Source organism: Miscanthus floridulus, chromosome 11, assembly GCF_019320115.1.
Source record: "Miscanthus floridulus cultivar M001 chromosome 11, ASM1932011v1, whole genome shotgun sequence".
Classification (NCBI taxonomy): Eukaryota; Viridiplantae; Streptophyta; class Magnoliopsida; order Poales; family Poaceae; genus Miscanthus; species Miscanthus floridulus.
This window is the reverse complement of record NC_089590.1, coordinates 94,155,975-94,174,242: the sequence shown is the minus strand read 5'-3', so window position 1 is coordinate 94,174,242 and position 18,268 is coordinate 94,155,975. Positions and strand designations below refer to the sequence as shown.

General features: G+C 41.9%; 1 protein-coding gene across 1 annotated transcript; it reads left to right on the top strand.

Moving 5' to 3' along the window:
• The first annotated feature begins 4,029 nt into the window (after window positions 1-4,029).
• LOC136493985 (flavanone 3-dioxygenase 1-like) lies at window positions 4,030-6,038 on the top strand. The gene is made up of 3 exons (XM_066490116.1): window positions 4,030-4,501; window positions 4,876-5,304; window positions 5,397-6,038. The coding sequence occupies exons 1-3, from the start codon at window positions 4,121-4,123 to the stop codon at window positions 5,754-5,756; spliced, it is 1,170 nt and encodes a 389-aa protein (XP_066346213.1). The 5' UTR covers window positions 4,030-4,120; the 3' UTR covers window positions 5,757-6,038.
• Window positions 6,039-18,268: the final 12,230 nt, after the last annotated feature.

Sequence of the window (18,268 nt, the reverse complement as noted above, 5' to 3'; positions counted from 1 at the left end):
TTCACCTTTGTCACGTTCTTTCCATAGGCGTGTTTCCTGTTTCCCAAATTTTTCTGATCATTTTGTCCAAAGACCTTATAGTCGTATTTTCATGGCTGTTTTCCACCGGCGCCGTCGGTTTCCGATTCTGCGTTTCCTTTTTTTTTTCCAACACATCACGCTTTGATTCTTCATTGGTGGTTTCTTATTCTTCATTTTTTCCCCACCTCAGAAAGAGAACTATGTTTTTTTTCCTACAACATCACGCTTTGATTCTTCGTTGGTATCATTTGTTTCAGGAGGCGGCCGGTCCAGGAGTGCAAAAAGAACTAGGACTCTAGGAGTGCAAAGAGAATTAGATAAATAATAACAATGTAATATTGTGTTAATATAAAAACAAAATAAAATGGACGTGATAGTTTCTTGACAAAGGAATAGTTCCACCACCACATTATTATTGTATTTTTATTAGAAACAAAACCCGTCATCTTAGAAGTTGGTTCAGTCAATCAATGGTCTAACTAATCAAACTCTGAACTAAAAATCTTGAAGAGTTTGTTGTCACATGGTCCAACTAATCCCTGACCTGATAAGGCCCACCACAAGGAAAGTCAAGACAAGTCTCCAATCATAATTATTAGTGGACAAACTAGTCCCTAGCACGTCGGTAACAAACTCCTTGACTTAGTTCTAAGATTAGAATTACATATTTTTATCTGTTTTCAATGAAAGTCACATAACTTGATACTTAGCTATACCATGTATAAATTAAAGCTATGATATATTTACATCTAAATATGTTCGTCCTTTGCAGAGAAGAAAAAATGTCTTAAAATGTATTTTAATTTGACATATATTTAATAAGACAATATGATATTATTATCATCATTAAACTTAAATTATAATTATGGGTGTCATATTCATCGTCAAATAATACATCTGAAACATTAATAATAAATTATAGCTAAGTTTAAAGAAAGGGGTAAGATAAACAATTGTACATGGGGGCATTCCCATTCATATTTTCCATGGAGGTTTAATTGATTTTTTTCCTCCTATTGTAACGGACGATCATGTAGTCATCTCATAAATGGAAACTCCTTGCTCTTCCTGTACATATGACAAGTCTACTTCGATTAATCCTTCAGGCAACACATCCCGTGCATTTTTAATCATGTGACCATATATATACCCTCGTATTCTCTGCCAACCATATCCGAGTACTTTAGTCAGTTAGGTTTTCCATTGCTCAAAGTGCATGGACCGATCGATTAACTATCAAGAGTTAAATATGCACACAAAAAAACTATCAAGAGTTCAAACTAAGGCCGGTTAGTTCTTCTAGTGGGGTTTCATGTTCTACATTTCAAGACGGATAATAAAAGAAGGTAGACAAGTTTCAACTGCAGCACCTGGACCGGTCAGCTATCAACAGTTTATCGATAATGCTTGGCCATGGCGTCCGCCCCATCCGGACGCCGCGGTGGTGCTCGCGCGCTGTTGTTGGTGCTGGCGGTGCTCGCGTGCTGCCGCTCGCCGCTAGATCCCACCTCGACGACCAAAACCTACCGGCCCCGGCTTTCCCCTCCGCTATGTTGCAAATGTATGTTTCAAGTGTTTCAGAGGTATACTGCAATTGTTACATATGGATGTTGCAAAAATAGATCGGGATGTTGCACATGTTGCATATTTTGCAAGTGTTTTCAGAGGTATGTTGCAAGCGTTTGTTTCATTTTACGCGACGGTTATTGTATATATTTTATATTAAAATTGTTGTTTTAGTTCGTTGCAATTTTATAGGCACAATTGGCAATTTTCGGTTCTGAAAATAAAAAAAACTCGTTAGATAAAACCACAAACTCGACAAAATGCAATCATGTGTTCGCACAAAGTCATTTTAACAATTTATAATTGTTTCTATAATCAAACAAGGATAAAATTTTATATGTTATGACATAAAGATAAAGAACAAATCACAAAAGTAATAATTTACTTATACTAGTTATAGTACAAAAGTATTGTCTAAAATTATCTTAAGATTCAGACATCTGAAATATAGAAAAAGTCACTATATATGCCTATATTTGTATTAAGATAGGGGAAAAAGAGCCTTCCACACCGCGCGACGTGGCATGGCACTCAGTATGCATGAAATCTGACATGATCTCTAGCAGTAGTAGAGTAATATCATACATAGTGTTTATTATTTGAAAGATAAGAAAGAACACACGATACAGCTGATGGCTGCTGCTGGGTAAAGATTTCGCAACGAAGTACTTGCGCCGAATGAAGTAGGTGTCGGTAGTTGCGTAGAAGGATGTACGTACTCGCATGATGAGCATCGGCGAATCTAGGATTTTGGATTTTGTTTATGGGTACCCCGTCTAAAATTTTTTATATATAATTCGGTAAATTTATTTTAGTAATTCAGTAATAATATTAAAATTGGCAACGTGATGGGGTATATATGCACTATGTAACACAATAAGACTTAAATTTAAGGATTAATTTTAAACCATCCACTAAATATAGTATAAATAGTTCAAAAGCCATACCGATAATTGAAATATAGGCATAAAAGAGAATCAGAGACTTACGATGTTAATTTTCTAACTATTTTATTCGACGCTTTCGAATAGACATAAATGTCTTGATTATATCATCTTCATCAACTTCAAATAAAATAACCCGCTCAATGAAAGTAACTACACAATCATCCAAAAGACTATCTCTCATCTTATTTCTTAACTTTGTTTTCACTAAAACCATTGCAGAAAATACCCTTTCAACACTTGTCGTTGCCTCAGGTAGAAGCAAATACCAATTTGAGGAGCTCATAAATCATATCATACCATTTATGCCTCTTTGTTTTAACAAGCTTAATTGAGAGATCAACAATATTATCCAGACCACTGAAGCTATCATCCTGTCTCATGTCATCAATATAATTATGTAGCTGCAATTCAAGTTTCAACAAATTATTATTTGAGAACTCCTTTGGGTAGAACTCAGCTCGTCTACATAGCTTGTGTGCATCAAAAGAAGCAAATGAATTAGAAGTACCGAAAGCTGACATACAAGACAACGACTACATATTAATCTCGTCAAACCGATTATCAAGTTCTTGACTTATTTGATCAATAACACCAATATATACTTCTCTTCTGAAATGGTCATCGTTGGTCTGCTTTCGGGCACGAGCTTTCCTTGATGATTTTTCATAAGGAACATAATCGCTATCCATAGCATGAACTTTAACATCATGTTTATCGCAAAATGAAGTGACCCTCTCGAGGGTTATTCCAACGAGTAACTGCAGCTATTCAGTGCAAGTATGGCGCTGGCCACTCGCTGGGTAGCGAATTGGACAGGGTAACGTACAAAACCTTGTTTGAACAAGACCTGAGGGCTGAGGTAACGTCGTTCCACGAGATCCATGTCATGAGACTCAGAACCGAGAAAATAGAAACTTTGAAAGGAAAGAAACGGAAATAGGCCCAAGCATTCGGGTTATCCGAATTTTTGGGACATGGACGCCAACCGCGAAATTTGTGAATCAAAATCAACAAGATATCAGGATGCTACAATAACTGTAACTAGGAAACGGAGATTTCCAATAACACGGGTAGGTAACAAGCAGGCTCGTCCTAGGCCTTGTGTTGACTCTGGAACACGCCGTCTCAAGAGTACACCCACAAGTCAGTTACGTTTTCTTTCCAATAAAAAAAAGTCAGTTACGTTTGCCATTGCTCAAAGTGCCTAGTACATGAGAAGGTTAACCAAATGCTAAGGGTTAAAGGCCGGCCTGTTCCTTATGACCGATCAATCAAAATAAAAAAAAAGTCAGTTACGTTTGCCATTGCTCAACGTGCAGTTTTGTGCGTGGGTCGCGTGGATGTACTGTAAACTACGACTTGCAGCAGCAGCCAGTAGCCAGCCAGCGCCTAGGTAACGTGGCGGCCAGTGCAACTGCGTGTCTCGCGTCTCCACGCCATGCTGCTATATAAAGCTAATGCCGCCCAGGCCGTGGTATACAGCAGCAGCGGCAAACGGCAGCGTGTCCGTTGAGCATCACGACCCGAGCGGCGGCGGCGGCGCGTACGTCGACGAGAGGAGGAGGACGCAGACGCAGAGCAGGCACATGGCCGCGGTGAGCATCAGCGAGGTGCCGTTCCTCCCGACCGCGGCGGCGGGTGAGTCGACGCTGCGCGCGTCGTTCGTGCGCGAGGAGGACGAGCGCCCCAAGGTGCCGCACGACCGCTTCAGCGACGAGGTGCCGGTGGTGTCGCTCGCGGGCATCGAAGGCGGGGGCGCGCGGCGGGCCGAGATCCGTGACCGCGTGGCCGCCGCCTGCGAGGACTGGGGCATCTTCCAGGTGGTGGACCACGGCGTGGACGCCGCGCTGGTGTCCGACATGTCGCGCCTCGCGCGCGACTTCTTCGCGCTCCCGGCCGAGGACAAGTTCCGCTTCGCCATGTCCGGCGGCAAGACGGGCGGCTTCATCGTCTCCAGCCACCTCCAGGTACATGCCGACACGCGTGTATGATGTGCCTGCGCTGCTGCCTTAACGTATTAAGCGTGGCCGGCAGCTGGATGTGTGGCTGTTGCAAACTGAGTTGTCTCTGCTGTGCGCTAACAGCTGTACGTTCTTATATACTGATTTTTTTCTAGACTTTTGCTATATATTTGTTGACAGATTTTATTGCTGGTATTAAATATGTTAGATTTTTGTATGTTTGATTGTCCTTTATAATTTGTGCTACAACTGTTTACTGGATCATATTTATAAAAAAAAATCTGACAGATTTAACCACGTAGCATCTGTCGATAGATAACAAGACATTTTTTTATAATAAAAAAGATAGACGAACACAATATAAACGTGTGGTTTTGCAGGGGGAGGCGGTGCAGGACTGGCGTGAGATCATGACCTACTTCTCGTACCCGGTGAAGGCGCGCGACTACTCGCGGTGGCCGGACAAGCCGGCGGCGTGGCGGGCGGTGGTGGAGCGGTACAGCGAGCAGCTGATGGGCCTGGCGTGCAAGCTCCTGGGCGTGCTCTCCGAGGCGATGGGCCTGGAGACGGACGCGCTGGCCAAGGCCTGCGTGGACATGGACCAGAAGGTGGTAGTCAACTTCTACCCCAAGTGCCCGCAGCCGGACCTCACGCTGGGTCTCAAACGCCACACCGACCCTGGCACCATCACGCTGCTACTGCAGGACCTTGTCGGCGGCCTCCAGGCCACGCGCGACGGCGGCCGGACCTGGATCACCGTGCAGCCCGTCGAGGGCGCCTTCGTCGTCAACCTCGGCGACCACGGCCACGTGAGTAGTCTCCGTTCGTTCGTTCGTCCATTTATGGCCATGTGTGATGGACTGCTAGCTGGCGCTTACATATATATGACGAACGTGTGCAGCTCCTGAGCAATGGCAGGTTCAAGAACGCGGATCACCAGGCGGTGGTGAACTCAAAGTGCAGCCGCCTGTCCATCGCCACGTTCCAGAACCCAGCGCCCAATGCGACGGTGTACCCGCTGGCCGTGCGGGACGGGGAGGCGCCCATACTGGAGGAGCCCATCACCTTCGCCGAGATGTACCGCCGCAAGATGGCGCGCGACATCGAGCTCGCCAAGCTCAAGAAGCAGGCCAAGGCCGAGAAGCAGCTGCAGACGAGTGCCAAGGAGTTCGCCGCGCCGAATGCCAAGGAGTTCACCGTGCCGACTTCCAAGGAATTCGCCGTGCCGAACGCCAAGCCTCTCGACAACATTCTTGGCTGATAAGGCGACTGCTCCATTGATCCACGGTTTATATCGTCGCGTGTGAATCATTTATAAATAAAGAACATAGCTATATACGAGCGTGTGGCAATTAAGTTAAGCGCTATGAAATAAGGCAGCGGTGCTCCTGCTAGCCTGTGACGACTATGCTTTTCTTTCTCTCTTTCATTGGAATGTATTTCTCGGATCTACAGTTCCAGATACATGGACGGATGAGCCATGTAAAATCTTTGTTTATTGTAATACACAAAGAGCTATATATGAGATTTGCTAAAATTCAAATGCCTAAATTTTAGTTTCATTTTACACGACGGTTATTGTATATATTTTATATTAAAATTGTTGTTTTAGTTCGTTGCAATTTTATAGGCACAATCGGCAATTTTTTGTTCTAAAAATAAAAAAAAACTCGTTAGATAAAACCACAAACTCGCAAAAATGCAATCATGTGTTCGCACAAAGTCATTTTAATAATTTACAATTGTTTTTATAATCAAACAAGGACAAAATTTTATATGTTATGACATAAAGATAAAGAACAAATCACAAAAGTAATAATTTACTTATACTAGTTATAGTACAAAATTATTGTCTAAAATTATCTTAAGATTCAGACATATAAAATATAGAAAAAGTGACTATACACTACGTCAGAATTGCACTTTACTGCCGGATCAAAATACCCCATCACTGCCGGATTTTGAACCGGCCAAACCATACCGGTAGTGATGAGGGTAAGCTATCACTGTCGGTTCCTACAAACCGGCAGTGTTCTTCAACTTCACTACCGACTCTTTACACAACCGACAGAGTTCAGTTCCACCAACACTGCCGGTTCATAAGACCACCCGGCAGAGTTCATTTCCACCAACACTGTTGGTTTGTGTTTCAACCGACAGTGTTATCGTACGAATTATTGTCGGTTTGTGACAAGAACCGGCAGTGATGGCTAAGCCAACGCTGCCGGTTTGTGGCTCCAGCTGGCAGTGCCATCACTGCCGGTTTGTTGCTAACCGGCAGTAATGTTTACAACAACACTGCCGGTTTTCTGCTAACAAACAGTGATGTCACGTTCGTATTTTATTGTTTTATAATTTATTTTAATTTATATTTTTCATGGAATCAGGTTTCGCTTTATATACGCTACTTAGATGACAGGTCCATCAATATTAAACATTACAAATGTTAAGGTTACAGTTCAAATGTTCTTATTAAGATCTCGATCCCTTAAAATAAAAAAGAAATGTTCTCGGACTTCATAAATTGTGCAATGTTTCTCGGACTTCTTACAATAATCGGGCGAGCCACTCTAGGCCATACTGGTCTTTGAACTTCACGGATTGTGCAATGGAAAATACTCCATCTTTTTTCAATACCTCGGCTAAGATGAATTTTGTCAGCTCCGATTGCAGCGCGACGATCTCCATGTCTAATAGTCTTTCGTGGTTATATTTCTTGCGCCGTCATTCAAAAAAGATGATATCCAAAGAGGAATCAGTAAATCATTTTGTTGAATGATTAATAGACATAAATGAAATGAGGATTATACACACCAATTTATCGGCTTTTTCCGATTTCCCGCCGATGTAGCGAAGCATTGTCCACATTACATAAAACCCGCATTGATTGTTTTCCGCCGGCTGTTTTAGGTACTTTCCCTCCATTTCGACAACCTTGAATGGGACCTACGTCCCACCGATATGTCTTCTTCGGACACTGAGCAACATTAAAAGGAGAAACGTTAGAAAGCGGTATGCGTGATTAGAAAATAATATGTTATTAGGATCACTTACTAATTCAGCACTGCCACCAGTGCATCCAGATGATGAAATAGTTTTTTCTTCGAGTCCCACACCTCGATCAGATTTTTGGCAAGATTAACACAAATGATGACGAAATGGTGGCTGCAATCACATAATCCTAATTATCGAATAATCTTAACAAAAAAAGCATAAAATTAAAAATCGAGAACACATACTCGCAGTTGTAGGCTAGAAGTATGTGGATTTTGTTGTTCATCTTGAATTCGTCGAAAATAGCAATCAATCTCTATTTCAGGTCTTCCACGTCACATCCATGGAAGCCTAGACATGTCTTCTCATTTACTCGTAAGGGGTCTAAGAAGCCTATGTTATCCCATTTGCTTTTTAGAATACAAAATTTTGCTATACACCTACATAAAATTATGAAAAGTGCTCAAAAGTTAACAATTTGTGTCTCGAGAGAGTAGTTAATTGTAATACCGTGCGTGTAGGGTACTTACATAGTCCATAGTGTCAACATTTGTGTATCGAGAGAGCGTTTCTGGTATAGCTGGAACAAGCACTCCCACTCGACATCGAATTTTTCTTCTTCAGGATAATTAAAAACATGTGACGAACGGATAATAATCTCAAAACCAAAGTCCTCCGTCTCTGTTGTTTGAGCCAAGTAATATTCATGCAACTGGCGCATATATGTTGTCAAATGTTTATACTCGTGATCGAAAACCAAAAGATTGCCCCTTTCATACTTCATTGCCGGTGTTGCTATCCCTTGTACATCATAATAGATGGTCACGACCTCTTACATGGTTAATTTGGGGTTGCCTTTGATGAACTTTTGTATCTTTCTTAAATCTTCATTGTGTATTTCATCGGCTCTTGTTGTAGCGTACTGATTCTGTGTTTGCCTTTCGAATTTGGACTTCAACAAAAACGGAGGCAGTGAGGCACAGAGATTGAAGAAACTAATACAATCTTCCTACGAGATGTGTGCTGTAAATTTTTCTTCCATCAAGTGTGTAATGCTGCCACTGAACGACCTTTTTCTTTTTTGTTGGTCCACTTTGGGAGCATTAACGACCGAATCCAAGGACCTTTTCTGCGACTGTGAGGATGCCTTTGATCTTGTTTAGGGCTGAGGTGGCGGAGGAGGAGGATGACGACGAGAATTCTGTTTTTTCGGGGCTGATGAAGATGGTGGAGGAGGATGAGGAGGAGCCGAGATGATGAGGATTCGTCGCTTTCTGCGAGTTCTCCTTATTCTTCCTGCTTAGTTCTAAGTACTCCTCGGATAACCTGTATTCCTTGAAATCCTACCAGAAGTCCTTCTGCTTGCTAAACTATCCACCATCAAAATCTGGCTCTTTATTTTAGAGGACAAAATTCTTGTACAATGTCCCCTTGAAATTCTTGAAGCATGCCCCAATGATTTCTTTTGCTTTTTTCTTGACTAACTCCTTGTCATACTTCGTTGGGAAAGTGAAATACTCTGGGATCTTGATATCCCATATGTAATCCTTCTCACTTTTGGGAACCCTTCACGGGTCATCATCTTTCCCAATCTACTTCATGTACCTAATCGGGATGAAGTCCCTAACAAGTAACCCGATGATAGTCTTGTATTTGGTCAAAGCTATAGGCGGTGAGAGTGGATCTCCGAATTCATCGAACTCAGTAATGTGCTAGTGTGCATTCCTACCAACAGGAATCTTTGACACGCCTCGCTTGGATCTGGCCTTCCTGCTACCTGAACCCTCTAGCTCCTCGGTCGGCGGAGGCTCCTGCTAGAGACACTAAGTAAGCTATGACCCTCTCAATTGATTAGCGTGTGTGACTATATAGTCACATGATACCAAAGTTATCTGGCCATCTTGGTCATTTTGACCCAGATTGAGCAGGCCAGACGGGGTCCATGGCTACTCGTTCTCACCGTCCTGATTGGCACCATCATCGTTTGTCGGATCATGCGGCTCTCCCGTCCCAGCGATATTAGCCGCTTCTTATTGCCGATCTGTTCTTCGGCGACGGGGTAACTGGCGACGATGAGTCATGGCTGTGACACGATCGTGGTTAGTTTTGGCTGCAGACAACTACTAATAGCATATGTTCATATATATATATAATATGTTTAATGCAAAGTCTAATAATAAGTCCACATACAACAAAGTCAAATAATAACAAATGTTCACCTAGAACAAATTCATTGTTTGATTGACCACATACAACAAAGTCCACCTACTGTTCTACGAAACTAAGCCTACATCAACTTTTAAATAAAAAAAGCAATGACCATAGCCATAAATAAAAGCATGACATCTTTCCTAGACCAAGGAGCAATTCTCCTAATCTTCACATCTCCGGTGGTTGGCTTCTCTTCAATCTCCAGTGCCAGCGGATGGCCATGGTTTGCATTCATTGGACCATAGTAGGCCGGTTGCCCATGGTTTGTAAGGTAGGTCGGATGACTATAGTAGGCCCTCAAAGCTTCAGCTTCTGTGTTGTACTTTTTGTGCAAATTACCAGGGTAGCGATTGACTTGAGCATAGCAATCTTTCTAAGTTCGATAAATCCAAGGTATGTGACCAACATGCACTACATATCTTGCCATGGTTGCCTATACATTTAAGTAAATTAGGCATGTGGTAAGTGATAATGGTAACTCACTGAACAAGATTTATTATTCAAGTTATATGGCAAAACTAAATCTATTTAATATTCTTTATCCTCGACATGATAAAAATTACCTAAATAATGGGACTGCTTATTATTCGGAGATCAATGTGGTTTAGTAATCATACTTGCTAGCATACATCATCATATGTCATTGGTTAATAGTTAGCAACAGGGGTGCTCATGTGAATTTCTCAAGTAAGCAAGCATACTTTATTTATTATATTTTTCTTTGTGCTGAATGAGACAAAAGTGGGTGAATTTCATCTTGGACCCAATAGATTTTTTCATCCACCTCCACAAAATTCTTATCCCTAGGGCACATTAGAGCCTGTGTAAAAGTTTGGCACTATTTCAGATTTTTTCATGGGTAAACTCAGTTCAACTTATAATTAAACGGTGTCGTCGCGCGAAAATTCAATTAAACCTCAGAAAGTAGCAAACCATCTTCGAAAAATCCCAAACTTGGTGTTTCCTTCACACATGGCACGTGCAAGCCTAAGAAAAGTTTGAGATGAATACGACACCAGAATGCCTATGAACCACAGAAACCTTGATAACCTATGTGTATAGTCATGGTTCGATGAAAATGCACATGTATCTCTATGAAGTATGTATACTCCGCCTATATCGAAATGACTTGAAATTTTTTTGGCAAGCATGTACACCCAAATTAAGACCCCACACAGGATCTTAGGTTTTTCTGATCAGTTTTTTATTTATTATATTTTTCTCTGTGCCGAATGAGACAAAAGAGGGTGAATTTCATCTTGGACCCAATAGATTTTGTCATCCACCTCCATAAAATTCTTATCCCTAGGGCACATTAGAGCCTGTGTAAAAGTTTGGCACCATTCGAGATCTTTTTGTGGATAGACTCAGTTCAACCTATAATTAAACGGCGTCGTCGCACGGAAATTCAATTAAACCTCAGAAAGTAGCAAACCATCTCCGGAAAATCCCAAACTAGGTATTTCTTTCACACGTGGCATGTGGAAGCCTAAGAAAAAGTTTGAGATGAATACGACACTGGAATGTATATTTCTAGTTGCCCAACAAATATTACACGAATTACATGCATGACAATAATTAAACACACAAAGCCGTATAAATTAAAATTAGAACCCAATTAAACAACGACCTTGAAAACAACCTAATAAACATTAATTACTATCAGAATCACTGCCGAGTTTGATCGGGTCACGCACACTAACATGTCTCTGTAGCCATATATGGTAATTGATGTCATGAATTATGTATCCGCTTGTATCGATGAAGTCCAATGCACATATGAGTGCACTCTCTCGTGCCTCATAATACCAAAAGAATGGTCGGCCATAGATGTAACCTACTAAATGACCACTGCCTCTGTTAGTAATCCTTATGTAGTACTAGCGTCCTTCTATAGTGAGCTGGCTGAGGTTACCATTATAAAAGCCCCAATCGTACCCGAGTTGCTTCGTAGCTTGGTCTAGAACGGCCCACAAGCCACATGCAGCATAGGTAAGGTCCTGGAGCACAATCTGCATGTAGAGAAAAAGAAAAAAAATTAAAGAATATTATTACAATAATAAACAACAAATAACCACGACTCAAGTATAAGTGACCATTTTACCACATCTGCACGGTTGTAGCCCGGAAACCATTCGCTTGCTTGCGGGACGGGGATATCACCGGCATTCAAAGCAAGTGCCTTGAAGTGCGAGAAATCAGGCACATCATAGCAAACACGTCAAAGTGCCTCTAAACAGATGTGCACAGCACTGAATTGAGCGCTTATCATGTTTGGGCTCTATCTTCCCGTCTCATGGATATGGTTCCGATGATTTGCACCCCTCAAAGGGATAGAAAAACTGAGTTCACACATCCATAGCCGACCACTTGCATTAGATGTCGTGTCCTCGATGATGTCCGAGATAAAGAACCAGCTAAGTGCTATTTGCAGCCAATCTATTGGGGATATAGTCTGCGACATATATATATGCAACAATGATATTAAACTAATTACACTTATTTGTTAGCATCAAAAAACAAAAGATATTGGAAAATATTTCATACAATAGCTGGAATAGGGAACCGTGGAATGGCCACAATAAGAGCGAATGGCTTATCACCAGGATGGAAACCTAGTTCTTGTGGTGGGGAAGGTACGTTGTTCATACCACCTGATCGATAAAATGCCAAAAATGTGAACATAAAATATATGCACAAAAATTTCTTCCAAGTAAAATGTGGCAACATAATTAAATATAGATCGAATACAAGGAATAAGAATATATATAAATGTAGAAGGCAAAGAAACATGAATATAAATATAGATCAAATGAATATAGATAGAATATTAAATGAATTTTCTCTGTGCACCTTCTTTCTCCGTGGCCTTCTTAGCGTTCCTCTTCATCTCGGCCCGATCTGGAGACTGGAACAATACACGCATCAAGTAAATGGATCACTCAACAGTCAACACACAAGCCACATGCATTCCCATTCACATCTCTAGGAGCACATACATCAATGACCAATGAAGGTTGGAGGAGGAATGGAGCTACTACACCTTTGCTCAATGCCGACTATGGGCTGGGCTCCTTTGAGTATTGCGAGCAGGGACTACAAACTGGTTGGAGACCAGTGGCGCCGAGGTGCTGTGGATCCCTTACTACTAGTAGTAGCTCGGAAGAGAATGGCCGCCCCAATGTCCTTCTATCGGAAGTCTAGACATATATATATATTTATATTTATATTTAGCTGGTGTTTAAATTCAGAGAGTAAAGTTTAGAAATGTTACGTTCGGTGTCTAATTGAGTGTTTGAATAGTAATAAGGTCAATCTCAATGGTAGTTTTAAATTACTTTTATTCTCATTAATTGCTATGATACGTTGGCATATTTGTTGAGTTGACAGAGTATTAATGAGGAGGAGAGAGGAGATGAGAGTTTTATCAGGATCAAACATCCTTCATGGTTATGTGCATAATGATTACATAGTTAACAATAATCTAACTATCTTTAGGTGCATCAACAATGAGGGCCTCATTGTGATCAAGCCGTACGTAAGCAGGTTTGTCACCCTCTTGAATGATAGGTAGGGGTACGTTCGCCCCGAATAGAGGCATTTCCTGATAGCCCCTGTAGTCTTCTTCGTCCGTCACTCCATCGACACCGACAATCTTCCTTTTCCCTTCTAGGACTACTTTTAGCCTTCCTTTTGTCTTGTTGTCCCTTGCATAGAAGACTTGCATAACATCTCTTACAAGGATGAAGGGGTCGTCTCTGTATGTGGTCTTAGTGAGATCAACGGTAGTGAACCCTTTGCTGTCAATGTTGATTTTCTTGAGCTAGACCCATTGGCAGCGAAAAAGAGCTGCCTTCAATGGGCCATAGGCTAGCTTCCATATCTCCTCTATGAAACCATAGTATGTCGCCTGCACGATGTCGTTTTCATCGTGAGCATTAAAACGAACACCACAATTTTGGTATGTGCTCTTTCCATCTTGCTTTTTAGTGTAAAATGTGAATCCATTGATCTCATACCCTTGGTACTTAAGATATGTACTCGAAGGTCCCTTGGCTAAGGCATCTAGTTTATTACCCAACTTTATTCCAAGCAAGCGACATCGCAACCAGTTGACAAATTCCTCCTTATGTTTTTTTATCCAGCCAAGCCTGTGACCAGCTCAGATACAGAGTTTGCAGCGATTGTCTGTGCTCATCGATGTATGGCATCACACCCTTGGCTTGCTGGAGAACAGCAAACTGTGCCTGTCTAAAAGAAAACAGGTCATCTACTATAACAGATTTCTCCTCAATCGTTTCTTTATCACGTAGTCTTCCCTCATGATGAGATTCTAGAACTCTGACCCTTTTGATGTCCAAATAATATGTGCAGAACTCAATGGCCTCCTCCATTGACCATCCTTCAACCATGCCCCCTTCTGGCCTGAATCTATTCCTAACATACCTCCTGAAAACTTTTATCAATCTTTCAAAAGGGAACATCTAATGCAGGTACATTGGGCCATGGGCTCTAATTTGATCAACAAGATGAATGAGCAGATGTAATGAGATATCAAAGTAAGTCAGCGGGAAATGCATCTCAAGCCTAACGAGAGTTTTGGCTATGTCCCGCTACAGCTGCTCTAGCGTGGACACATCAATGAGCTTTTTTGAGATCGCATTGAAGAACAAGCAAAGCTTTATGATTAGGGCGTGGAACTTTGGGGGAGGATACCACGCGGGGCAATAGGGAGCAGCTGAGTCATAATGACATGACAGTCATGTGCCTTCATAGGGCTATAGTTGAACTTGAGTTCTCTCATATTCACTAGCCTCTTCGGGTTCGCACAGTAGCCCGTCGGGACTTTGAGTTCATTGAAGAAAGAAATAAGCACACACTTTTCTTCCTTCTTTAATGTCCATGACGCAACCAGAAGTTCGAACTGGCCATTCTCTAGCTCCACGGGATGCAGCTCCTTCCTAATTGCCAAGTGTTGCATGTATAGGCGTGTGGCTAGTGAATCCTTTGATGTCCCCTTGGTGTCCATCAAGGTGTTAAGAGTGTTAGCGTACACGTTTTTAGTGATGTGCATGGGATCAAGATAGTGGCGTACACTCAAAAATGGCCAGTAAGGTAGTTTCTAGAAAACTGATTTTTTCTTCCAAACGCTCCCATCAGGCGCTGCTACTGCATTGTCCCCCTTCCCAAGGACAACCTCTAATTTGTTGAGTTCTCGAAGTATCGCAGGTCCGTCTCGATATTTTGGAGCTAAGCGTTTCTCAATAGTACCGTTAAAATCTTTTTTGTTCCTATGGTAAGGGTGATCCTTAGGTAGGAACCTACGGTGTCCCATATAAACTATCTTTGAGTTATTTGGCAGATTTACCACATCGGTGTCGTCTAAGCACTCGACACATCCAGTATAGCCTTTTGTCTTCTCTTCGAACAACAAACCTCGACCTGGCAGGTCGGTGATTGTAGCGATAAGTACTCCCTTGATCGTGACATGTTCCTTTTTATACTCATCCCAAACATCCGACACACCCTTTTCAAACATCTTCACTATTTCATTGATCACTAGTTTCAGAAACATATCGATGTTATTCCCAGGTTGTCTTGGCCCTTGGATCAGTAGTGGCATCTGGATGTACGGCCGCTTCATACAGACCCAAGGTGGAAGCTTGTATATATAGAGCGTCACTGGCTAGGTGCTATGATAACTTCTAACCGGGTCGAAAGGATTCATCCCATCTGTGCTCAAAGCAAACCAAAGGTGCCTTACCTCTCCATCGATGTTCTTAGAGAACATAGTATTGATAGTCCTCCAATCATGCCCATCGGCGGGGTGACTCATCATTGTATCTTTCTTATGCTCTTCACCATGCTAGCGCAACAGCTTGGTTGACTTTGCACATGCAAACAGCCTATGCACCCGGGGAACTAAAGGGAAATACCAAACGACCTTTACAGGATCTCCTTTGGTCTTGGTACCCTCATCCGACCGCCCTTCCTTGTACCATGGAGCTTCACACTTGGGGCACCTGTCCAAGTCTTTGTATTTTTCTCCATGGTACAATATGCAATCATTGGAACACGCGTGGATTTTTTCAACCTCGAGTCCGACGGGACAGATCATTTGCTTGGCCAAGTATGTCTTTTCTGGCAACTCTCTTTTTTCTAGGAGCATTTTCCTTATTATACCTAACAACTGATCGAAGCCTTTATCGCTCAATCCGTTTGTCGATTTGAACTCTAACCGCATGATGTCGGCTTCTAGTTTGCTTATTGGACAATTCCTATACAATGGTGTTTTGCCATCTTGTCTCATTTTCTCTAGCTTTCTTAGCTATCTTTCACTAAGACATCTGGTCTCTACATTATGTAGCAGCTGAGAAATGCCATCGTTATCCTCGGTGTCGTCAGCTGCGTGTTCCTAAACATATTATTAATTGTGGTCATAGGTTCCGTATTAACACCGGGTTCCTTGTCAGCATCATGGATGGCTACGTCAGGTATGTCCACATCATCATCATTTTCCTGTAGAACATTGACACCAACCTCACCATGCATAGTCTATATCGTATAGTTTGGCATGAACCCCCTAGTAATCAAGTGCAATCATATAGACTCAATTTGATGAAAGTTCCTATGATTCTTGCAATCTTTGCATGGGTAGAAGGCAGGGTTCCCATTCCCAGCGTGGGCTTTGGCATTGGTGATAAACTAGCTAACGCCATGCATGTACCGCTTGTCCGTTCAGGACAGATGCATCCGCTCTTGATCCATCTCTGCACAAAAAAATACTGAGACAGTAATTACAAAGAATTAATAAGAAATCGAGCTACATGAAGAACAATTGTAGCTCAAAAGTACCATTTTTGGAAAACATTATTGTACACTAATTATTGGAACATTGAAATTAGTAGCCCTGGCCCTGTAAATTAAAAATCGTAGTAAAAAACAATTATTGTGCAATAATGAAGAACATCTATTCTACTCTACTTCTAAGAACTAATTATAGCGTCACATACTAACAATGATGATCTTGACCACCATGGAATAATTAGCTAGGAATTTAAATGTATTCATAGACACCAACCATTTGGATGATGAATTCACCACAATTTGAGCCTTGCATAAATGTCCAATTGGAAAAGTGCTCTCTAGAATGAGAATCGAGCAATGTAGCCATCAAAATGATGCTAATTAAGCAACAAAATTAAAAGAGTGGATGTTTGTTACTAACCTTAAAGCAAAAAGATCAAGCCATTCTTCAAAATCCAAGCACTAGCTTCATGGTGAACAGCAGCCGCAACAATGGAGGGAAGGGTCCAAATGCGCGCCTCTATTCTCGGGATGGAAGAGAGGAGGAAGGAGATGATGGCTGCAGCCTTTTGTGTTATAGTCATATCACCATCGGTTCTTGGCTAGAACCGACAGTGATAGAGCCCAATCACTGTCGGCTCTTGGCTTAAACCGGTAGTGATGAGTGGCCACCAAAATAATGTTGGTTCAAGCCACAAACTAGCAGTGATGTGATCCTTCACTATCAGTTTTAGCCCAGCCCCAATCATTTTTTCATTTTCAAGCTTATAACCGGCAGTGAAGGTACATCACTGCCGGTTCTCACAAATTCGGCAGTGATGTGCAAATCTGGCGTAGTGATATATGCCTATATTTGTATTAAGATAGGGGGAAAAAGGGCCTTCCACACAGCACGCCGTGGCATGGCACTCAGTATGCATGAAACCTGACATGATCTCTAGCAGTAGTAGAGTAATATCATACATAGTGTTTATTATTTTAAAGATAAGAAAGAACACACGATACAGCTGATGGTTGCTGCTGGGTAAAGATTTAGCATTGAAGTACTTGCGCCGAATGAAGTAGGTGTAGGTAGTTGCATAGAAACATGTACGTACTCGCATGATGAGCATCGGTGAATCTAGGATTTTGGATTTTGTTTATGGGTACGCCGTCTAAAAATTTTCATATACAATTCGGTAAATTTATTTTAGCAATTCGGTAATAATTGTAAAATTGGCAACATGATTCGGTATATATGCACTATGTAACACAATAAGGCTTAAATTCAAGGATTAAGTTTAAACCATTATTTACACCAGAATTTGGTAGAAGGATCTCAGAAGCTCGGGAGCTCCTAGGATCATGACAGCAGGGGATCAGTTGCGTGCAGGTCGAAACCAGCTGATTTGGATGCAATGTTAGAATCGGCTTTCTTCAGATAGCGCCAGCAGATAACGACAGAGGCTATGATCAGCGCTGAGATGAGACATGCTGAACGCTTACCTCGATTACCTTCGCTGGCCATGGAAGAATGATTGGATCTACGAAGGGGAGAAAGAGAACCGCTACAGGGTTTCGACAGGCGGAGAAGAGCAGAGAAACAGTTGCGAGTAAGGATGTATTCGAGGCCGAAACCACCAACCGGTATTTGAAGACCTGAAGCGAAGGGACGGGTGCCTTGGGATGTGTAAAAGGCAACAACAATTAATGGAAGGTGAAGCGCCACTTCACTAATGCCAATGAAAATACAACACTGAGCAACTAAAAGGCAGGAAATTG